Source organism: Scardinius erythrophthalmus, assembly GCF_964197995.2.
Source record: "Scardinius erythrophthalmus genome assembly, chromosome: 7".
In the NCBI taxonomy this organism is placed as follows: domain Eukaryota; kingdom Metazoa; phylum Chordata; class Actinopteri; order Cypriniformes; family Leuciscidae; genus Scardinius; species Scardinius erythrophthalmus.
Genome location: NC_138227.1, coordinates 45,062,615 through 45,088,116, shown reverse-complemented (window position 1 = coordinate 45,088,116; position 25,502 = coordinate 45,062,615). Strand labels below are relative to the sequence as shown.

Below are 25,502 nucleotides of genomic sequence, written 5' to 3'. Positions count from 1 at the left end.
TTGACTCAAAGCATAGCTACGCAACAAGATGTCTGGTTCCTTGGCTGGACATTACTTTTGACCATAGAGTTATGGCAGTTCATTGACTTCCCAACTAAAGTTTAAACCACGCGGCAAAAGCAAGCCGCTTTTATGAGGATTGCAAGCTTCCCTGGAGTTGTGGGATCCATTGACAGAACTCATGTTCGCATCATTGCTCCAACTGTAAATGAGAGGACATAGAAAACGATTCCACACCATCAATACTTATTTGTGAATATTTTGCACAATGCATTATTTTATTATAATTACATGAAATGATTGGTGTCATTCTGGCGTGATTACTCTTCCAGGCTCACTATTGGCTGATTTAGAGGTTGAGGGCGGCCATTTTTGGGTTGACATCATTATAGTCCTTAGATCGCAACACCAGAGCCCGTCTACGGAGAGCCTGGCCACTTCCTACTAAGTACCGAATTGTGGTTGTAGTTCCACCAGAGTGCAAAATGAATAGGAGTCAATGGGGCTAGACGGCTAAATTTGTCTTTCACCCGATTGCCGTTGAGAAATCTCTGATTTGATTGTAGATTTTGCAAGTTCAACATGGGTTATAGGTCGAAAGTTGAATGAACGAGTACTTATGTCCTTTCGATTTCTTACAGGTTGAGTTGTTGTTGCCCATAACACGCTAGCATTCTGCTAATGAACGCTGATTGGTCAGTGAAGGACTGATTACGACCAGAGATGCCGCTTGATGGCATCGTGGCATCCGAAGCGGGACCAGAAACAAACAAAACTAAACTCTTCTAGCACGTGTGTTTACCTGTGTCAGCTGTGTTGTGTGTTCACCTGTGTCAGCTGTGTTGTGTGTTTGCCTGTGTCAGCTGTGTTGTGTGTTTGCCTGTGTCAGCTGTGTTGTGTGTTTGCCTGTGTCAGCTGTGTTGTGCGTTTACCTGTCAGCTGTGTTGTGTGTTTGCCTGTGTCAGCTGTGTTGTGTGTTTACCTGTGTCAGCTGTGTTGTGTGTTTCCCTGTGTCAGCTGTGTTGTGTGTTTGCCTGTGTCAGCTGTGTTGTGTGTTTGCCTGTGTCAGCTGTGTTGTGTGTTTGCCTGTGTCAGCTGTGTTGTGTGTTTGCCTGTGTCAGCTGTGTTGTGCGTTTACCTGTCAGCTGTGTTGTGTGTTTGCCTGTGTCAGCTGTGTTGTGTGTTTGCCTGTGTCAGCTGTGTTGTGTGTTTGCCTGTGTCAACTGTGTTGTGTGTTTGCCTGTGTCAGCTGTGTTGTGTGTTTCCCTGTGTCAGCTGTGTTGTGTGTTTGCCTGTGTCAGCTGTGTTGTGTGTTTACCTGTGTCAGCTGTGTTGTGTGTTTGCCTGTGTCGGCTGTGTTGTGTGTTTACCTGTGTCAGCTGTGTTGTGTGTTTGCCTGTGTCAGCTGTGTTGTGTGTTTACCTGTGTCAGCTGTGTTGTGTGTTTACCTGTGTCAGCTGTGTTGTGTGTTTACCTGTGTCAGCTGTGTTGTGTGTTTACCTGTGTCAGCTGTGTCAGCTGTGTTGTGTGTTTACCTGTGTCAGCTGTGTTGTGTGTTTACCTGTGTCAGCTGTGTTGTGTGTTTACCTGTGTCGGCTGTGTTGTGTGTTTGCCTGTGTCAGCTGTGTCAGCTGTGTTGTGTGTTTACCTGTGTCAGCTGTGTTGTGTGTTTACCTGTGTCAGCTGTGTTGTGTGTTTACCTGTGTCAGCTGTGTTGTGTGTTTACCTGTGTCAGCTGTGTTGTGTGTTTACCTGTGTCAGCTGTGTTGTGTGTTTGCCTGTGTCAGCTGTGTTGTGTGTTTGCCTGTGTCAGCTGTGTTGTGTTTCCCTGTGTCAGCTGTGTTGTGTGTTTACCTGTGTCAGCTGTGTTGTGTGTTTACCTGTGTCAGCTGTGTTGTGTGTTTCCCTGTGTCAGCTGTGTTGTGTGTTTACCTGTGTCGGCTGTGTTGTGTGTTTGCCTGTGTCGGCTGTGTTGTGTGTTTGCCTGTGTCGGCTGTGTTGTGTGTTTCCCTGTGTCGGCTGTGTTGTGTGTTTACCTGTGTCAGCTGTGTTGTGTGTTTACCTGTGTCAGCTGTGTTGTGTGTTTACCTGTGTCGGCTGTGTTGTGTGTTTACCTGTGTCGGCTGTGTTGTGTTTACCTGTGTCAGCTGTGTTGTGTGTTTACCTGTGTCGGCTGTGTTGTGTGTTTACCTGTGTCAGCTGTGTTGTGTGTTTGCCTGTGTCAGCTGTGTTGTGTGTTTACCTGTGTCAGCTGTGTTGTGTGTTTACCTGTGTCGGCTGTGTTGTGTGTTTACCTGTGTCGGCTGTGTTGTGTGTTTACCTGTGTCAGCTGTGTTGTGTGTTTACCTGTGTCGGCTGTGTTGTGTGTTTGCCTGTGTCAGCTGTGTTGTGTGTTTGCCTGTGTCAGCTGTGTCGTGTGTTTGCCTGTGTCGGCTGTGTTGTGTGTTTACCTGTGTCAGCTGTGTTGTGTGTTTACCTGTGTCAGCTGTGTTGTGTGTTTACCTGTGTCAGCTGTGTTGTGTGTTTACCTGTGTCAGCTGTGTTGTGTGTTTACCTGTGTCAGCTGTGTTGTGTGTTTGCCTGTGTCAGCTGTGTTGTGTGTTTACCTGTGTCAGCTGTGTTGTGTGTTTACCTGTGTCAGCTGTGTTGTGTGTTTGCCTGTGTCAGCTGTGTTGTGTGTTTACCTGTGTCAGCTGTGTTGTGTGTTTACCTGTGTCGGCTGTGTTGTGTGTTTACTAGTGTCAGCTGTGTTGTCGATGCCTCGAGAGAAAAGAAAGTGCAGAGCGCGAACGCACCAGAGTGACTGAAGGATTGCCGTGAAGCAGTATCTCTGGTCGTACATGTGTATGACGTCATTGACATTTTAAAAGACTTTTTAAAGCAAATAAGTGACTCTAAAAAATCTAACACCCAGCAATGTGTAATTTCTTTGTATCTCCTTTCGAATACAACATTCAAATTACTAGACAAAAAATGATATCCTGAGAAAAGTGGATTTTACTGAGAGTGGAAGTTCTCCCCTTATTAGACATTCTCTGGCAACACTTAAAGGTGCAGTCTGTAAGAATGACAGCTAGTGGTCGAAATAGGTACTGCAGTCCAATTCAAAATATCGGAGATCGTTGTTTCTCCCGCCTCCTGCTCACCTGCGACGATCACGCGGGTTGCCAACAGGAACGAGCGCAATGGACAATGAAAATGGGCAAATTGGCAACGTGCAGAATCACAGAACAAAACAATAACAAACATTCCAGCCTGGAAACACACATTTCTGGCTGTAGAAGTGTTTTTCAGAGAAATGAGTATGTGAACTTAGCATGTTTCCTCAATATATACAAACATATCATGGTATTTTTTATGCTTTAGTAGAGAGTGAAAAAGTTACATACAGCACCCTTAACTGTCGCCTCAGTCAGCCTTAGACTTTGCTGTTTAGCATCTTTATAAATAGATCCTACTCATAAACAAGTCTTACTTTTAACTAATACATTTTTGACAAGTCAAGTCAAAGCTAAGCCTATTCTTAAGAGTATTTCTGAGAAGATTTATGGCCCCAGATGTATTCAAATCATTCATCTTGCTGAATCAAATCAGGAGACAAATGAAACTAGCAGGATAAAGATCAACAAAAACTTTAATAATGAATTGCCTTATTATATTCATTTATTGTGATAGTATTGTCTTTTGTACTCATTGTTTGTTCTCAAGAAATGTCCCTCTTCAAAGGAGAAAAAGTGAAGTGTGGCTTCAAGTCAAGGAAGAAAACATTTATATAAAAAGTCTACTTTAATGCAATTTAGTTTTTTACAAATGTTTACAGAGGAAGTTTTTTAGAGGGTTTATGGTGATTACTGCAGAATAAACACATGGACAACATCAATAAGTGCATTACAGCACCGGCTCCCAACTCTGGTTCTGCAACCTGGCTATTAAAGGGGTCATCAGATGCAAAATTAACGAGCAGTTGCTCATTATCATTTAAAGAGACATGCACTGAAACGGGCCACTGTGAACAGGGCTGTTTTTTAGGAGGTAAAAGGGTGTTGTTTTATACAACCATTGAGGAATTTTAACCAAAGTATGTTAGAAACTTTACATGAAGACCCTAAAGAATCATCCCAACTTGTGGAAAATGGGCATCCGATGACCCCATTAAAACTCTGCTGTCCAGGAGGCCGTGAGCCCAGAGGGGACAGTTCACAGGGGACAATGTTGTTGCTGATCTGAAATGTTCTTCAAATGTGAATTTGGCTAGCAGTTTTTGAGATTTCAGGATTTTCCCATTCAAGTGGATATGAGTTGGTCTGGTTGCCTGGAGGAGTTGCAAAGGGACTAGGATTCAGTATTCAACAAGTCACAACTTAACCAGCGGAGTATGTACTATTATAAGCATTAGACCTGGTGTTTGTTTAAATGACCCACTACTGATAACCATTTTAAAACATATGGTCATTATAAAAAAAATAAAAAAAACACTCTACTGGAGTTACCTAGAAATAACTTCCCTGTATAGAGCGCAGCACAAGTTTGTAGTGTGAAACAGGCGTCAGAGTGTCAATGGCAGACATGAGGAAACTGCAGTAAGAAGCATCAGCGAGTTGTTTTATTCTGAATGAGCTTTAGTGCTTCTTCACGCTGGAGCCGTTAACGTTGAGCTCATTGTAATGGGTTTGATTTTTTGCAGCTGCTTTGGCATTTCTGTGAACACAAAAGAATAAAGAAACATTTTTTTATATTAAACAGGACAAATCACATTCCAGTGCAACTCTAGATTCTCTTTCAGATGTGACCTTTAACAGTATGGTGTCATGTAATATGGCTGTGCATGCATCAGCTGGTTAGTTCAGCTATTTAAGGAACATTAACTACTGGCAAACGTTCAGTTCAGTGCAGTGATACGAGTCACCCGCCCTTTATTAATCTTACATGACCAACATTATAACATACACTTTTTTTGACCTGCGTGTCTCCTGTGGTCCTGTGATGGCTGCTCGGTGTACGGCTCGATGCTTCGGCGCTTCCAGGCGGGACATGGGCGCAGAAACGTGGAATCTGGACACCTCACGCTGCCACTCGTCATCAAAGGACTGGGCCTCCGCTGAAGAGACCAAGCACAAGGCCCACGTCAGAAACAGCGTCTGCAGGAGCGAATGGCCCTGATATACTTCACAGCAAAATCTATCAACTGGTGTGACGTCGGACAAAATCAGGCCAAAAGGCAGTGTGCTTGGAGCTCGTTTCTGGAGCACTTTGGGAAAACAAATATCCATTTGGACTTGTTTGTCAGTTGTCTGATGAAAATCTGTTTTCTTAGAAATGCCATTTTGGCATAATACATTTTAGGTGTAAGGATTTATTCAAATCATTTATGCCAAGTATAAGTAAAGTGAATATTTTTCTTGACATTTTATTTTAACTAATTTTTTTCTGAGCATTTGCTTAAGAGTAGTAAAAGAACATGCATTGAATGTGTTTTTCACTGCTTGCTTATCCTTCTTTACACGTTTACTTCACCAGAGAAACTTAATCACTTATTTGTCTCTTTAAATCAGTCCTCACTTTCATCCATGTTCTGGAAGTCCTGGTTGAGTTCTTTCTCTCCGGTTTTCCTGTTCTCTTTCCTCTCGATGACGTGGCCTCTGTCCTGAATGTGATGGCCAATGGACATCTTTACTTGTCCACTCTCCGAGTCCTTCAGACTCTTCCTGGTCTCCTTTAACTGAAAACACCATAAATGACTTCGTAATGTTGCTCAACAGGTGTGTTTAGATGTTTGAGAGTGATTGAGAGCAGTACTCACTCCTCCAGGAGCACAGCGTGTCTGAGATGAGGCCTGGAACACTTTTGGGGCCTCATTTCCCATTTTAGAGTATGTCATGACGGAGGGAGGAGGAAAACGAGTGGCTGTTGGAGTCTGGACGCCATGTTTTCCTGAAAGAAACAGTTACAAAAACATCTGAGAAACGATCTACCAATAATTGCAGGACTAGTCTTGAGAGCGTACAGAATACAATTAGACATACTTTATAATATATACACAATATACATAATAAATATACAATAAGGTTCAGACAATACAAAATTATACACATAACAAAGCTGCAGATGTGCAGGGATAAGTAGGTGATGGCAGAGTTGATTAATGTGTTAAAGTGCAGTGATTGCAGCATTAGAGTCCAGTTTGGTTGAAATAGTGGTGATGGAGTTTAAAGGAATCCTATATTATGCCATTTTATGAAGTCTTGATTTTGTTTTTGGGGTGTACTAGAATATCCTTTCATGCTTGATTGTTCAATAAACACATTATTTTTCACACATTTTGCATTATTACAGAACCTCTCCCCCCAGTCTGCCTCGAATGTGCCGTCTAGTTCCTGTTTCGATGAAGCTCCTCCTTCCGAAATATGAAGTGCTGTGATTGGTCTAGTGTGTTGTAATTAGCAGCGCTTAGCGTGTGTTCACAAATCTGTTTCATCTGCTCAGATGTAAATATTAGGGATGGCTTCAATTTCAAACCATTTCGAGCCGATTCAGACCCTGACAATGTTAACTAACAAAAGGATTGTGCTGAACGGATTTCATGCATAGACTTTGCAAGCACGGATTTAACAGGACGTTCCAGAGTGGGATGTTTTTTGTTGTCATTTTCTTATACATTTTAGATACAATGTTATCCACCATTTAATCATGATATTTGTCGGGAAACTATGGTAATACAAAGAGTAATCGATCACAATTTTTTTTTCCTAAGGGACAGTGAACAGTCTTACGAAAGCAAGAGCTTACAAAAGCTAGAGTAAACACTACATCAATTCTGTAATGTTAGTTAGCAGGGTAGCGGAGACAAAGCTTTACCCTTCGTCTACATCATAGAAACAACATAAAACTTAGAATTGGAACTTAATAGAAAACACAACGTCAAATAATAAGACATGCATACTTAAAGCTGCAGTCCGTAGTTTTTCCTCTTTGTCGCCATCTCTGTTCGAAATCTGCAATTGCAGTTATTCGCGGAATTATCAACTTTACGTGCGTTGTGCCTCGGCACGGCACAGCGCGGATGAATCCAATGTTTTGAGGATTATGTGCGGCTGTCAGTTGCCGTGCTGGTGGTGTGGATACTGTCATTTGCAATCACAGATTCTACTTTTTGAAAATATGAACAACATAAGAATTTTCACCGGAAAATGTCGTCTGAACAAGTAAATCCACTTTTGTTCAGGGAAAAAAGCATTGCAGTAAATCGAGCTGATTAAATCTAACGATCGCTCATCATATCAAGTCAAACCATGCAAATTATACTTTGTTTTCAAATTGTTAATGTTAACAACATCAGCATTGCGTGACTACATTTAATGCCCTTCCGATATTTATCCTTGTTTTCACATGGGCCCGGTTGGAGTCTCTTTTTTTTCTGTAGCCACTCCGAAGTCTTTTGCGTTTTACAACGGGTGAATCTCCAGTTGGTGATTGTCGTTTGAATATTTCTGTATCCGCCATCAAATTGATAAGTTTAATTATATCAAGTGCTCTGAGAAAAGGCTATAAATCTCCACCTCCAGCATCCTCACACTCATAGCCTACTAGCCGAGGCTCTTCTTTATGTGGACAGATGTGACGTAATGACGCAAAGACATGCTCGAATTTCCCACGGAAATCCACCAGTACCCACTAGAATTAAAAACATTATTACAAGCTTACCGTTTTGAATCGAGCTAAGGGTTAGGGTTAGCAGAGAGTTATAAACACTGGCTGGTTATGTACTAAATTTTTAACTCAATAAAGTTACGGACTGCAGTTTTAAGTTGTGATGCAAAAACCTGGCCGCCACACCAGAATCTTGTCACGTTTGGCCGGAAGCTAGAATTTTACTTTGTAACGTGTTAAATATGAATATTTTTCTTACACAAACTCATCATTTTGTTTCAGACGGGCTTTATTAACCGCCCGGAGCCGGTTGGAGTTTGTTTATGATGGATGGCGAACCACTCTAAGTTCGTCAGCCTTAGGAAGGTCAAACTAATTCGTTTTCGAAGCCATTATCCGTGCCTTTCCGAATAATGTATTCAGCTTGAGGATCAACCCTAATAGTCAGGACTAATTATTCTAAATGTAATGGAATTTTAAATGAATCAGAATAACTGAATTGCCTACAATTCCCATTGCTACTGTTGCTATGAAAATCAGATCATTATAAAAACCCATTTTAAAAGAGCATTTTCCACAACCTTGCATGTGTTCAGTTTATTAAGTTGAATCGGTGGCAGAAGGTGCAGATAAACTCGCTGACAATGTGGTTCATAGAGTATTGAAGAGATGCTGGTACAATATGACAACAGAGAGGTCAGACTTACAAAGTTTCTGTGCATCGACTCCATCCTGTTCCTCATGCTGTCTATCATAGAGAAAGGATTGCCAAAGAAATCCAGCTCCTGTTGACATTTATCACACACATTTAGTGACACAGTAAAGAACAGATTCAACTACTTCAAAAGGAAATGCACTTCTTCTTCTGTCATATGATATATTTCCACTTCACTTCTGTCATGTGATATATTTCCAAGTGAAACAAGAAACAAATTGGATGGTGGGGAAAAATATGCTTCTTTTTTAAATCTATCCTTATTTGTTTTTATTGCTTTAACCTTTGATAACGGGGTGAAGCAGGTATTACATTTTGATGAGTGATGTCACAGCAATGGTGTGTCATGATGTACACACGCCAGAGTCTCGTCACGTCATGGCCGCCACGCCAGAGTCTCGTCACGTCATGGCCGCCACGCCAGAGTCTCGTCACGTCATGGCCGCCACGCCAGAGTCTCTTCACCTCATGGCCGCCACGCCAGAGTCTCGTCACGTCATGGCCGCCACGCCAGAGTCTCTTCACGTCATGGCCGCCACGCCAGAGTCTCGTCACGTCATGGCCGCCACGCCAGAGTCTCTTCACCTCATGGCCGCCACGCCAGAGTCTCTTCACCTCATGGCCGCCACGCCAGAGTCTCGTCACGTCATGGCCGCCACGCCAGAGTCTCTTCACGTCATGGCCGCCACGCCAGAGTCTCTTCACCTCATGGCCGCCACGCCAGAGTCTCTTCACCTCATGGCCGCCACGCCAGAGTCTCGTCACGTCATGGCCGCCACGCCAGAGTCTCTTCACGTCATGGCCGCCACGCCAGAGTCTCTTCACCTCATGGCCGCCACGCCAGAGTCTCTTCACCTCATGGCCGCCACGCCAGAGTCTCGTCACGTCATGGCCGCCACGCCAGAGTCTCGTCACGTCATGGCCGCCACGCCAGAGTCTCTACACGTCATGGCCGCCACGCCAGAGTCTCTTCACGTCATGGCCGCCACGCCAGAGTTGCGTCACGTCATGGCCGCCACGCCAGAGTCTCGTCACGTCATGGCCGCCATGCCAGAGTCTCTTCACGTCATGGCCGCAACGTCAGAGTCTCTTCACGTCATGGCCGCCACGCCAGAGTCTCTTCACGTCATGGCCGCCACGCCAGAGTCTCTTCACGTCATGGCCGCCACGCCAGAGTCTCTTCACGTCATGGCCGCCACGCCAGAGTCTCGTCACGTCATGGCCGCCACGCCAGAGTCTCTTCACGTCATGGCCGCAACGTCAAGAGTCTCTTCACGTCATGGCCGCCACGCCAGAGTCTCTTCACGTCATGGCCGCCACGCCAGAGTCTCTTCACGTCATGGCCGCCACGCCAGAGTCTTGTCACGTAATGACCGCAGCACCAGAGTCTTTTCATTTCTTGTCACTTCTTGGTCACGACACCAGAGCCTTGTCACTTCATGGCCGCCATGTCACATCATGGCCGCAGCACCTGAGCCTTGTCACATCATGGCCACCACACCAGAGTCTTGTCACTTCATGGTCGCAGCACCTGAGTCTCGTTACGTCATGGTGAGTGAGTGTCACAGTTTTCAGGTTAACTGACTAATTTTTGCTGTTAACTCTCTCTCTCTCTCTCTCTCTCTCTCTCTCTCGTGCTGATTGAATCAGCTGTATCACCTGGTCCTCATTAGCAAAACTCTACTTAACCTGTGCCTTTTTTGTTTTGTGTTGTCAGAAGTTTGGTGTTTATTGTGCAGTGTGTTCCAGCTCACAGTTGTGCCTCAGTCCTGTACCAGTCTGGATGACTGCTACTCTGACGAATTCGGATCTTGTTTATGGACTGCCTGCTTGCGGCTCTTGTTGTTGCCTGGAAACCCACGACTATCTGTACCAGTGTCTAACTGGCTTTGTCTGCTGTTCACACTAGTGTCTGTCTAATAAATTCACCTTACTGCGATTGCGATTGTCTCGTTCATCTCTGACACAAAGTCTCGTCACATCATGGCCACACGCCAGACTTTCTTTATGTCATGTCTGCCACGCCAAACTCTCTTCACGTAATGGCCGCCACGTCAGTCTCGTCACATCAGGCCACAAGCCAGAGTCTCGTCACGTTATGGCCGCCACACCAGAACCTCATCACGTCTCTTGTCTGGCTTTGTCGATGTAACCTACTGTTAGTGATTTCTAGTCTGTTTCACGAGTTCACACTTACAAATAATCAGATAAAGTTTTATGCGTATTTGGCGTATTGTCCGAGGAGAGGGCTCCGAACCCAGAGTACTTCCCCCATATTTTTGTTTAGGAAAGTAACCAGGTGAGTGTAGGGAGACGGGGTGGTAGAGGGATGCTGAAAACTGTCAAGGATATATATATATAGGCCTCCACTCATGCTGATTGGGTAGACATGCTGATTACTGATTGCTGACTAATGACATGATTAGATAGATCATTTGAACATGTTCCTCCCGAACATTGTTGATAAAACATCATTTATGTCAAGCTCTCATGTTCAAGTTTAAGTTTGCTCTTGTTTTTTTTTTTTTTTTTCTAATTCATGGTTTTCAATAAAAATGCACATGGGTTCTCAACTTCAATTTGCCTTCAGTGGATAAAGGTTACAATATGATTCATGAAAAATTAAACAATTTATTAATGATTACCGCAGCAGAAACTAATGAAGAGTCTTATCTTATTAATTGATTAATTAATTAATTGTCATCATGGATTAATTCCCTATTCCTAGTATTAACTTAAATTAATGTGTTAATTACCACAATGGTCAATTTATTGATGTAAATCAATAATTTATTTGATTTACATCAAATAAATACTTTTCATCTTTTAAAAAGTATGCTAAAGTGTATTTCTTTTTCATAAGGGTTGTAACTTCATAAAGGTTGTAACTAAATTAATGTTGTAACTTTTAATTTTTACTATGTTTTTACTATGTGTGACTAAGTTTTCATGAGAGTCACCCGTTTATGGCATCTATATGGAATGTGTGTGAAAACATGTTTTAATGTTTCTGTAACTCATGGTGCTGAGAGCTCTGAATAAGTCCCAAAATTGGAAGCTGTCACCTCTGGTTATCGCATCTAATAATGGAGAAGCAGCTCGTGTTTCTCTGAACAGTTTAGGCCAGCATTGCCTAAGTTCCTTCTTACGGTCGAGTCGATTCAAAACCATCAACACTCCTCAAGCTATTAATGTCTCTGGAGAGGACGACACCACTATCTGCTCGCCGTTGGAGTGTATTTTTAAGTGCTTCAAAATCTGCTGCAGGACAGGTCATGTACGCTATTTCAGGTCAGCTGTGTTTAGAAGACACAACCCTGAGGTCATGACCCATTTATACTACATGCTATCACAGCAGAGGGTCTCATATTGCAGGTCTTGTGTCTCATCTGGGAAGAAGGATTATTCAACAGATGCACTGGGAAAAACACTTTCGATTTAGCAAATGACCCACACAAGAGAGCTCTAGGAAGAGGACGCAGTTCTGGGAATAATCAAAATATCAGCAACGCTTTGGACGTGACCTTAACACTGTTTCTCAGGTTACTTAATGGACACATCTGTTACTAAACTGCACATGTGACTCATACGCTGGTTCAAAATGTTGCCAAATGTGTATTAGTATTTTACATGATCAAATGATGATCACCATGTGAAGTAAGCAACCAAAAAGGAAAAGTCATAATCCCCGCCACTGTTCACTTTTAGCAAACCACTCTAGGCTGATATCAGCGAACTAGTTTTTGAAGTTAATTGGTATTGTACAAGTTGTATGTATTTTTAATGAAAAGTGAATGAATTTCCACAATCCTAAAGTTTGGAAAATTAAGGGACGCTGTTAATGAATTTACTAAATGTTGTCCATCAATGTTACTGACTTATGAATATTTTCAATGAACGCATTCATCAAATTGGGTGTCATGTGGAACATTTATTTTTCAGCGACTAAAATGCAAAACGAATATATATACACATAAAACACTGAATATATAAACTAAACTGCAAAATGAATATAACAGTCTTGTTCCAGAATTATAGTTCTGAACAAAAACAAATGTGGGCGGGGCTTGATTGTGTCTGTGGGGAATTGATTGGATGGTTGTGGTTTGCTATTGGTGGATCTCATGTGAGTGACAGGTTATAGCTCCGCCCTCGTCATCAGAGAAGAGATGATGAAAGAGCTTATTCTGAGTCAAGATTATTAACACAATAATGATGTGCACCCATAAATCATTTATAATAAATACTGCAGTGTTCTATAAAAAATAAGAAATGTCCATTTAGATTGCATGGAGACTTTAAATAAAAATATTAAACTATTAAACTAGTAGTTTACAAAGAGCATGCATCAAAGTGTACTTTCATAAACATAAAATGGGCTAGAAGTATATAACTAGTAAACTAAAAGTAGCCTATACCAATAATTTCACTTATAGTATAGTTGCAATGATAAAGAAAAAATTAGACGTAAACTACTTGTGTCCTTAAAGTTTACGACTGTTACACTTACAAGTATACTTTTATAAACAAAAAAGTGGTCAATATACCCACAAAATGGTACATGTACAAGAATACTTCTAGTGCTGATATTAATATACTTACTACATAAAGTTTACTTGGAAAATATATTTGAAATTTACTATATATAATATAATTTATAGCTTATTTTTCATTCTTGTTCTGTTCTGAATACTATTAAATTTGTTGAGTGAGCGGATAATAGTCTAGTTTGTAGTGTATAATGTGTGTAAATGTTTTGTTTTATGTAACAGTATTTAATCTACATATAAGTTAATACAATTGTTTGCAATTACAAGATTAGCAGTGTATTTTGGAGTAAGTTCAGTTTCTTGTTCATGAGATACTGAAAGATTTCTCTTTCGTTTTCTCTCGTGTCGTAAACTCTAGGGGCGAGGATCTAAACCGTGAATTTGTAAGGGGCTGATATTCAAATGACGATTGTTTTCAGCCATTTATTAACGTGCGATCATTCGTACAATGGGATTGGTTGGCAGCAAATGAATGTTTCATGAATCACACGTGAACCCTGTCGTAAGGTGATTTCTACGTTAGATTGATAAATGAGGCCCAATGCTTTGTGTTTAGTTGACTGATATCCCACAAGCAGAGCTGTATATTCGGCTAAGTTTTCTAAGAAATAATCAATACTTATGGGTCTCTTCTAACAGATACTATCAAACACACCTAGCTGTGAGTTTCTACTGATCCTGAAGACATTGATTAGCTTGCTCAGGTGTGTTTGATCAGGGTTGGAGCTAAACTGTGCAGGACAGTGGCCCTCCAGGACTGAGTTTGAGGAACCCTGGTCTATTGCTTTTCTTTTACCACCTCAGAACCATGGCAAGTCTCAAAAGTTTATATATTATCGTTAACAATCATTTTTAAACTGGAGGAAATATATAGTGATTTTCACTTCCACTCCATTTTGGCAAAAAATCTGAGAAAATTGAGAAGTCATTAGTCACATGACATTTACAGCTCATCCGATTGGCTCAAACTGTTCTGTCTATTGCTTTTTTTTTTCTCAGAACCATGGCAAGTCTCAAAAGTTTATATTTTATCATTAACAATCATTTTTAACTGGAGGAGGAATCCTGCTGTAGGAAGGTACTCTATGTTAGCCAGTCAGATGCTATGTGTTTCTCAAAATGACAGTTCTTGGCCAAAATAAACTGAAAGTGGACCAGATTTCATGCTGCTAGTCAAACGTCTGGCTCCGCAGGTGCTAGCATGTCCCATCCATCCCTGACCCCAAAACAACCCAAACCTCATCTAAAGCCCTGACCCATGGGTGAGCATGCTATCTTTACCGCCTCTCGCTGGCGTTTACACAGGGCCGTGAAGAGGCTGGCATCAGATGAAAGTAATTACCCGGGATAAATATACTGAGCAGAGAGAGGTGGGGAATTACAGATGGACACGGGGACTAAGTTTAGCGTTCTGAGCTGCCAAAGTGGCCAGCTGGTCTGTGACATGCTGTCCACCGCGGCCAGACTGTTAGCATACAGCAAGACAACAACTTTAAGCAGCGTTTAGTTAAAGGTTAGTGCTAGAATACAATTCTTTATCAAGAAGGATTTTTTTTTTGGCTAGTAATAATGCATACTAGTGCTATTGCTCATAGTTAGTGATCTGAACAATCCCCTAACCACAACTGGAGAAAGTGTGGTGTGTAACTCATCCTGCATCACTGTTGTTGTTAGTTTTTACTACGAACATTCCTCAGATCATGTGTGTGTTTGAGGAGAGTGTGCTGCTACTTTAGTAAGTGAATCAGACACACCGTTTTCACCTGCTGGACCAGAAAACAGCTGAAAATATCCCACAGGGACCCGAGCCACATCTAGACTTGAGCAAGTCAAGGCCGTGACACACCAAACTGACATAAAAGAGCTATCGGTGACGAAAGCTGACTGTGTTGAAGCCTTTCTGTTCCTGCGTGTCTGTAAATATCAGTGTTTCCCAACCACTGCGCCGAGACACACTACTGTCGCTTGTCAGTTGTGCCATGATATTACATTTAAAAAAAAGAATTAAAAATAAATGCTATAAATAAAAATATAATATCGCTGTTAGGTCGAAACATTGAATCTCTCCATATTTTGTCATTGTTTTATCAAATTAATGCTATTGGTCATCCTTTACGTCTGTATGTGGGTTTTACAAATATTTAACCAATAAAAAGCATTTAAAAGAGGTTGTGACTAAACCATCGGCTCCTCAAACTGTCAGTCACAGGGCTGGGTATTGACACAAATTTCACAATTCGATTCGATTCCGATTCAATGTTGATTATTTTGGATATCAGGGACAATACATGGCAAATTTCAAATCTCTTAGCTAATGCTGTAAACTATGGGAGTCAGCTGTCGCCTATAGCCTTCATTAGCCCACTATTATATCGAAAGTAAAAATGAACTGATTTGTATACAAACACTTAAATTACACTTTTATTTATTTTTATAATAATACAGTTATATGAAATATAAACATTTAAATGGTGGCTGTCATAAAAACCTGCCAGATTTATTCAAACATGCATTAAATATTGAAAAACATAAAAATGATAATGAATATGTAATATGGTGCATATATTCAGCAAAATGTTCCTCTCTAGAGTTAATATTTCTCGCTGACTGACGAGTTTATGGTCACTGGATATGGTTTTTCTGAGGTAAATGTGACGTTACATGACAGTGTTTACAAGCTGTTTTACTGAGGTCTTTCCACGGCTGAAACACTGATTGGGCGACTCCATGTCACATGATACGGACTTCGATAAGTTGTACTCTACCTTTTAACACACTTTCAGATGCTCATTCATGTTAATTCCGCGCTGTAACTGGTGTTATTAGCGATCTTGGATTATCTTCTCTTGAGCGATCTCACGCCACAGCGCCAAAACGGTATTTGTGTTTTTGAATTTCGTAAGAAAATCGACGTAATTTGAAATTTGAGACTTTTAGATCTGAGATTATTGTGATTTATTGGATGGGATGCGCGCTACAATGTTCCATTCATTCATCAGCTGAAAACAGGATGACTAATCGATTCTTGGGATTTAAGAATCGATATCGGTTCGTAAAAATGAGAATCGATTAAAATCGAGAAATCGATATTTTTTTACCCAGCCCTAGTCAAACCTCATAACTTCATCCCACCTCCATTTAGAGTGTGATCTCGGCTTGTTTGCAATGCAAGGGAAAATTAAGAACTAATGTTTGAGTAAGTACAACGTTTTAAGAAACTCTGTTCATTAAGGCTAACATCTTTTGTATTTAAAGAGAGGAGAATAGTCTTAGTCTTTGCCGTCTAGACTACATTCAACATGCTGAATCGGGTGAACTGCCGCCAACATGAGCCTGACTAGAGCCGATGTGTGGAACACACTGCGAAAACTAGCCCGACAGACGCCAAAGTCCCTTTAAGACAAGTCATTTCACTCGGCAGCCATCTTTGAAACGCCTCTCGGGCATGCTAGTGCAGCTCCTATCTCTTTCAAGATTATGATTGAATTTCAAATTTGAAATCACCAATGAATTCTGACAACTGTCTCATCAATTTTGTTTCTAAACTCTCGAATCATGACAGAAAACGATATTTTTCAGGCTGGATCATCAAGCTAATGCGCATTCGCAGTGGAAGCGTGTCTGACTGACAACCCAAAGAGTCTGAGTGTCAGAACTGTGTCAGTGGCACAAAGCCTTCCTGCGTCAAATAAAAGAGCTTTAGCTCTGACATGACCTACAAACATCACTGCGGGACACCAGAAGACTCAAGTTACAGGATTGTTAACCGCCAATTGACCATGATGACATTTATGAACTCCTTGCTTACTGTGAAACTGGGACAGTGAAGAAGATTGCCTGGTTGCATGAAGCACCTTAAATGTTATTTTCCCTTAATAACGCCCTTAAGTTTCCATTGTTGCAAAAAATAACCCTTAAGGGTTTCTTTAGGAGAAACGTCATACAGCCTAAGAATTTCCCTTAAGTAGGCCTATCTATTTTTCCCTTAAGAAATCTCTTAAAAAATTATGTGTTGCATAAAGCCCCTTAAAGGAGAACTCCGGTCAATTTTAACATTGAGCTCATTTTTTTGTACATTTGGAGTGCTGTCAATACAGAGAACAACGACAAAAATCGGTGTTGCCTACACCGAGTTATTCTATTTTTAAAATTTGCACCCTGTTGACTTCAATAGGGCAAGTACTAAACCTGCTTTTAGCCTCTTAACATCCTTGATGTGTCATTACAAGTGCACAGAAAATGTGAGTGATTCCTTCTGAGTGAACACGAGTGGATCTGACTGCAGTAGATGTGAAAGATATGTATAAAAATGATGTTATTTAAGCCAGCGCAAATACCTGTTTACATCCTGTTTTTCGGTTGAAGTCCAAAGTAATCGATTGCCGAGTTCACGCGCGTGATCATAGGTAACTAAACCTATGCGCGTGAACTCAAAAGATGCGCGTGATCTACTGCAGTCAGATCCACTCGTGTTCACTCAGAAGGAATCACTCACATTTTCTGTGCACTTGTAATGACACATCAAGGATGTTAAGAGGCTAAAAGCAGGTTTAGTACTTGCCCCATTGAAGTCAACAGGGTGCACATTTTAAAAAGAGGATAACACAGTGTAGGCAACACCGATTTTTGTCATTGTTCTCTGTACTGACAGCACTCCAAATGTACAATAAAATGAGCTCAATGTTAAAATTGACCGGAGTTCTCCTTTAACTGTAATTTTCCTAAGTATAACATGAGGTTTGGAAAACTTCACCTTAAGTGTTGCACGGAGCGAGCAGGTTCAATCCAAGCCTTCTAACGAGACGCGATCAGCCACTTTATATGATCAACAAATTTTTTATTTTTTCCATCTTAAATGGTAACGTATATGGATTACGATGAGCGAATATTAAAAAAATCGTTATTTGTGTCTAAAGATGAATGAAAGCCTTATGGGTTTTTAGACCAACATGAGGGTGAGTTTGATGACAGAATTTTCAATTTTAAGTAAACATAACCGATTTGAGTTTATGAAACCTTCTCTTTCATATATGGTTTTCTTTTTTGTTGTCCTTATCCATGTTTTGCTGTTTTCTGTGAAACTTGCCGCTATCTGTATTAACAAATAACTTGTCCATGGCAGCAATCGAATTTATTACCGGCAAAACCTGGGTCGCTGTTGTGAAACACTTGACGGTTTGCCCTTAGCTAAGAGAACCGTTTGAGGGATTATATGCAACACCCTTCAGCAATTCCCTTAGCTGAGCGGAAATCAGGCCTTAAGTCTCAAACTTAAGGTGTTTTATGCAACCGGGAACTGGACTGTAGTATCTGGACTACGATAGTCATGAGCATCTAGAATGGGGAAACTCACAACTTTACAACCCAAATCTAAAAGCCATTCTGGGGTTGATGGGATCAACAATAGTGGACGACACCACAGGCTGAAGAATGGAGAATAAGTTAACACTCACGCGGCCAGTGCGAGTGTTTGGGCTGGTGTTAGGTTGACCCGCGCCCCTGTCTGTGATGCTGGGCATGAAGCCCTGGCCGAAGGGGTCAGAGAAACCCCTCATCATCTGCCGCATGCGCTCATGATGCACCTGGAACAGGTCGCTGGAGAAGGACATCAGACAGAAGATCAGGTGAATAAACCATGCTTGCAATCATTGCTCTTTGACAGTGGACCTCAACTGGTGGGTCGTGACAACAGGGGCCAGTTGCACAAACTTCTCTGTTAAAGTCGCCCTGTGGTGAAAATCCAGCTTTAAATGTTGTTTATGTGTCTATGTGGTGTTTTTAATATGCTTTAAGACAAAGCATGTGTAAATTCATAAGTCGACAGCATTGCTGAGTATTTCCTCCTTAAAACTGCAGTGAACCAAAGACAGTCTCAAAAACACACTTTGAAATCGCTGGTGTTTCTGACGTCACAAACTACCTTGTAACCAATCAGGTCAACGTGTGATTGTCAACCAGTGGATCTCTGAGCTGAGTGAGTGAGTGGAGGCGGGGCTCATTTGCATATTCATAGAACCGCACATACTAAATGAAGCACAGTTACATTCAAGCAAAACATTTTTAAATATGTCGTTTTGGTGATCAAAGATGCGTTTTAAGGCATACATTTATTTACTACAGGGGGACTTTAAGATTGTGTCTGAAGAACTAGCTTAGGCAAGAGGTCATCAGTCTTACTTTTCCAATTCAAATTAGACCAATCAACCCTTTTATGTAACTGACTTAAAAGATAGTACCGGTCTTGAAGAAAAAATTTAGATGACTAACTTTTAAGACTAGTTTAACTGGTTTATGCAACGGCCACTGATGTCAACATGGACAAGCTGTGTGTGACAAGTGTGACGTGCTCTCAGTCTCAGAAACCATGACCCAAACTACACAAGAAAGACAATAAGACACATTAAAGGGGTCACATGATGCGATTTCTTGTTTTCCTTTTTCTTTATTGTGTTGTGGCTGTTTGTGCATAAGATCTGCAGAGTTAGAAAGTCTCAAACCCAAAGAGAAATTCTTTGTAAAAGTTAAGGCTCAGCCACACCTACCTAAAACGCTTCGTATTCAAACACACACCCCACAAATCTACGTCAGTGTGTGGGGTAGGGCTGTGCCGCTAAACCTGACGACCGCACCTCCGCTGTGGCTGAGGCAAAACAATTTTTTCTGTGGTGAATGCTGTTTTACATGAATATAATGACAGAAGTGAAGCACAAAGCTTTGATTACAAAATAAATAATAGGTTAGCAATTACATGTTACATCGCAGCCATGGAAACGTTTGGTTTTGTGACGAATGAGAGCCCATAAATTTAAGCTTTGTCGGCTTTGTATTCTGTTTTGCGATCTGGTCACTCGATTATCTGCGAATTTAACAATATTCCATTAGTTAGCCTAATCCACTGGACATGTCTCTTGTTTCTTTTCCCAAATCTTCACTCACGGCTCACCCATTTTCGCAGGGGATTATAAACATTTCTTCCTTTGGTTCGCGTTTAAGTAGGCCAATTATATTCGCATTCTTTACTGTGGTAAAGTAGAAACGCTGTAGGACAGATAGCCTCCCTTTTTACTTGCACATAGACTTGGTAAGGCACGTCAAGTTTATTAGTAAACCGCGTTTCAAACACGCGGGTGATTTTAGTTTCGCTTTCTCTGGCAGCGCAAAATCAAGCATAGCTTAAATGTCTTGCCCTGGTGGAGGATAAGATTCACTCTTCAGACATTTTACAACAAGCAGAAACCTGAAGATATCAGAAAAGAGGTCGATGGTCTCTCTCCTGCTCGTGTCCCACATCTCGGATCCCTCTCAAAGCGCAGAGCGGTAGGCTTATCACACGTCTTTGTGTGGAAATATAAAACAAATGTTTTTGAAAATATTTAACTTTATTATATTATTTAAGTTAATATTATTTACTGATATTTATTTCAATGCTTTACAGGCTTTAGTGTGTTGTTTCATTGACGGAAGTGCTCAAATAAACACGCATGTCTGTTACGAAATGGATGTTTGAGCCTCGGTTATTATTATTTTATTTCAAAATGTATTTGATTGAGGTGTATATATATATATATATATATATATAGAAGTCGAACTTTTAATCTCTCTGTGTTATTGTTGCCGCCGGCGCCGCCATGTCGTGGAGAACCTCGACCTTTGTTTGGCCTTTGTTTGTTTCGACGCACTGTACACGGTAGGCCAATCACAACAGACTGCGCTGTCTGGCCAATCAGAGCAGAGTAGCTCGCGGAAAGGAGGGATTTAGAGAGATTGATTAATCTGACGAGTCGTTTGAGAGTCATTGAAAATGTGGTGATGTGCAAATGTATATTATGAGGAAATTAAAGTTTGTTTTTTTTTTACCTTTGATGCATGTAAACCTGTTGTAGGAGACTCCACAACGACATTAGGAAACTTTAAAATAGCATAATAGGGGCACTTTAAGAATTTGCTACTGACTATTCAAACGTGAGTTTTGAGCAGTGGCCTATAGAGTAACGCTTGTTTGTTGTTTCTACGATCACAAATGTAGATATGGTTTTATGTTTACATACAGTAGTGTTCTCACACCCGTAGCGCAGCGCGACACGTAAAAAGACAGTAGCCTAAGTCATTATAATCAGTAATTATGTCCCCAATGAAATAAAACCTTACTTGTTTCGACGCGTTTCAGAAAGGCGGGGCATAGAGGAGCAACAATAATGTAAAGTATGTGTAAAATAATTACTTTTTTGAAACCTAAAACCGCGTGAACACATTGCATGAAACCAAATACACAAAATAATGTTCTTTTTAGACCCATCATATGACCCCTTTACTTGCAGTGAGGATAAACAAGTGCTCCATTTTCCCATTCAGACTGTGCCATGCTTATAATTTCCCAAACTGTTGGGCCTATGTAGTTTATGATAATACTACTAGACTTTAATGTTAGAATTCAAAGACATCTGTGTTAACAGTCACAGTGCATCGCATGCATCGAGGACAGAAGTGCCTACCTTGAGGAGCTATTTTAGAAAGGAAAGAAGAGAGACAAGAAACATCATTACACTGTCTATTTCCAGCATAATGGCATAAAGCATGCTGGCCATCTCTACATGTCTGTACAGTGACTTCACAACCAAGACCTCGGACAGATCTGAGATCAAACTACAAATTAACTCATGTAGGCCTATGAAAGGGCACAGTAAAAGGTTAGGCTTTATTTTAAGGTGTCCTTTTTACAGTGTAAATTTAGGCTACATTTAAGTACTGAGTATTATTAATTAACCACATGTACTTACTATGGGCTTGGTTTAGGGTTAGTTGCATGTTATTTAATTATGCACAAGTTATTCTTTAACATTTAATCTTTAAAACCTACTAGTCTCTATTTTCATGCTGCTAGCACTTATTTTTTAGACACTAGTATCTATTCCAGTAAGTACTAGTGCTTATTCTTTAGATACTAGTACCTTTTTAAAGGGTTAGTTCACCCAAAAATGAAAACTCTGTCAGTAATTACTCACCCTCATGTTGTTCCAACCGCGTAAGACCTTCGTTCATCTTCGGAACACAAATTAAGATATTTTTGATGAAATCTGAGCCATATCTGAATCCTCCATAGGCTGCTATGGTGTCCGAAACTTGCTGGCCTAGAAAAGTCATTAAAGAGATCGTTAATATAGTCCAAGTGACTCCAGTGGCTCAATCTTAAGTATATCAAGCGACGAGAATACTTTTTGTGCGCAAAAACAAACAAAAATAACGACTTTATTCCACTTTTCATTTCCTTCTCTCTGGGCCTCGTAGTGTTTTTGCGCTGCGCGTCTGTGTTGCACGTCATCACGCATCACACACATGACTGGCGTCGGCCAATTGTGAGCCTACGTGGTGACGTGTAACACGGACGCGCTGCGCAAAAAGACTACGTGAACCAACTAGAGGTCCAGAGAGAAGGAAATGAATAGTGGAATAAAGTCGTTATTTTTGTTTGTTTTTGCGCACAAAAAGTATTCTCGTCGCTTGATAAACTTAAGATTGAGCCACTGGAGTCACTTGGACTATATTAACGATCTCTTTAATGACTTTTCTAGGCCAGCAAGTTTCGGACACAATAGCAGCCTATGGAGGATTCAGATATGGCTCAGATTTCATCAAAAATATCTTAATTTGTGTTCCGAAGATGAACGAAGGTCTTACGCGGTTGGAACAACATGAGGGTGAGTAATTACTGACAGAATTATCATTTTTGGGTGAACTAACCCTTTAAATGATACTAGTAGCTATTCATTGGTACCTATTAAATTGGTACTAGTACTTATTCATTAGATACTAGTATTTATTCCAAATGTTACTAGTACGATTTTTTATTTCACTAGTAAGATTTTTAATTGACCTCTCCAGTGGCCGTTCTGACTAGTCATAACATAAGACGAGTAAAAAAGCAGCTGTGACTAGTAAAATAAGAAGTTACTAGTAACAATTACAAAAGATACTAGTGTCTAATAAATAGGTACTAGTATCTATTGAATAAGTACTACTAGCTAATTTATAAGTACTAGTATCTAATGAATAAGTACTAGTATCTAATGAATAAGTACTAGTAGCTAATGAATAAGTACTAGTAGCTAATGAATAAGTACTAGTATCTAATGAATAAGTACTAGTATCTATTTAATAGGTACTAGTAGCTAATGAATAAGTACTAGTAACTAATGAATAAGTACTAGTAGCTAATGAATAAGTACTAGTATCTAATGAATAAGTACTAGTATCTATTTAATAGGTACTAGTAGCTAATGAATAAGTACTAGTATCTATTTAATAGGTACTAGTAGCTAATGAATAAGTACTAGTATCTATTTAATAGGTACTAGTAGCTAATGACTTAGTACTAGTATTTATTGAATAAATACTAATATCTAGTAATAGGTACCAGTATCTAAAAAATAAGAACTAGTACCTAATAAATAACTTCTAGTATCTAATATATATGTACTAGTCACAGTTGGAATACACACTAGTCAGAACTGAATAGTTGATATCTGAATGACAGATCCCCATAGAAGTCAATGGCAAAAAAATATATATATTTGTTACTAGTAACAAAATAATAGTTACTAGTCACTATTGAAATAAGCACTAGTATCTAATTAATAAGTACTAGCAGGCTATCTAATAATAAATACTAGTAACTAATGAATAAGTACTAGTAGCTAATGAATAAGTACTAGTATCTTTAAAAAGGTACTAGTACCTAAAGAATAAGCACTAGTATCTAACAAATAAGCACTAGTACTTAATGGAAAATATACTAGTATCTAAAAAAATAAGTACTAGTAACATGAAAATAGATACTAGTAGGTTTTAAGGATTAAATGTTAAAACGGCTTGCCATAATTAGGCTACTATAGAAACTATAGTAAAAAGGTCAATGGCTATTGTCAACTGTTTGGTTAACAACATTCTTCACAATATCTTCTTCTGTGTTCAGCAAAAGACTGATTGAAAGACAAACCGGGTGAAAAAATATTGAACTACTAAATATCAAATTCACACAGTGTAAACTATATTAGTCAGCAGACAGAGCGTATTTTAAACCACTTAATAAAAACACTTACTAGTAAACCTAGCACTACTAATGAAATAAAAACTATATATTTTGAATTATGAGATTTTGAATTATGACTTGAATTATGAACCTAACGTTAGTTGTTTACATAATTAGCTGATTTCGAAATTATTCTAAAATTAGCTCTAAAACGATTATACTGTTATGTTTTCACATTTCTAAATAAGGGAAGCAAGATATTGAATATAAAAGTTCATAAGACTTACGAAAAGAAAGGGTCTTCTTCCAGCTGGAGTCTGTTGAACATGTTGTCGGGTGAACTGAACTGAAGACTGTTGCCGTTACTATCGAGACTCCACGCGCTGCGGGCGGAGAGGGCGCACGTGACCCACTCTGAGCCCTGCGATTGGCTGAATCCTGAACTCTTCTTATTCTCTAGAAGCATCTACACATTTAATCCGTGTTCACTGCCATGCATATACTTGCTTTTCCTGCATACTGTTTGATCATTGTATATTACATATATTGCATTGTTCTTTCACTTGTATATAGTGTAAAATGTGAATGGTTGTATGCTATATTGGTCTTCGGAGTAACTGAAATGCTGTAACTTTGATCTGTAAAGTAACTAAAACTACAAGTGCATCTGTAAATTTATAACATTATGCATTATATCTGTACAGAAATGCATCAGGTGTCCTGCAGATGAAGACTGGCAGTGTCTCGCTGTTATCATCATGTCCACTAAAGCAGGTGTGTGTGTGTGTGTGTGTGTGTGTGTGTGTGTGTGTGTGTGTGTGTGTGTGTGAAAGAGTGTGTGTGTGTGTGTGTGTGTGTGTGTGTGTGTGTGTGTGTGTGTGTGTGTGTGTGTAAGAACATCCAGCAGGTGAGGCCAGACCCGATCCTCGGACATCTGTCAGACGGAGAGGCCTGGCGTTCCCTCACAGTACACACACACATGTCTGTCAATAACATACCAATGCAGCACTCAAACATGCAGTGTGTGTGTGAGTGAGTGTGAGTGTCAGAGGGAAAGGCCTGGCGTTCCCTCACAGCACACACACTTTCTGTCAATAACATACCAGTGCACAGACATGCAGCATGCGTGTGTGTGTGTGTGTGTGTGATTTGTCTGCATACATGACCCACAAAACAAAGGCACACTCATACTGTGTGCTGTAGTTCAATGCCAGTGCTGTGGGCCGCATGATCTTTCTTTTTTGCGGGTCTGTTGATTAATAGATTGATTTACAATTGGCATTATTGAGCTGGACAGACTCTCTCCACAGTAACATTTATATTAACCGGAGAACATGGCTTTAGCAGAGACACGACACACACTTTCCAGCATGTTCCACACACGCAGGTTCACTGTTCAGAGGAACGAGGCCATCTAGTGACTCCAGTCTGAACACACAGGCTGTGTCTCAAACCCCTCCACACCCTGACATAAGTATGAAGGTAAAACAGTAGCAAAACTCGAGAGCATGTAAATGTGAATTTGAGAACTTGTACAATAAATATTCGTACTTGTACATGAACA

General features: G+C 40.3%; 1 protein-coding gene across 1 annotated transcript; it reads right to left on the bottom strand.

Moving 5' to 3' along the window:
• Positions 1-3,616: 3,616 nt before the first annotated feature.
• mlf1 (myeloid leukemia factor 1) lies at positions 3,617-24,287 on the bottom strand. Its single transcript, XM_081369726.1, is given in 9 exon segments — positions 3,617-4,698; positions 4,960-5,098; positions 5,560-5,719; positions 5,801-5,884; positions 5,886-5,919; positions 5,921-5,931; positions 8,355-8,432; positions 18,366-18,507; positions 24,226-24,287. Coding segments are annotated over 9 exon segments (768 nt in total). The 5' UTR covers positions 24,267-24,287; the 3' UTR covers positions 3,617-4,619.
• Positions 24,288-25,502: the final 1,215 nt, after the last annotated feature.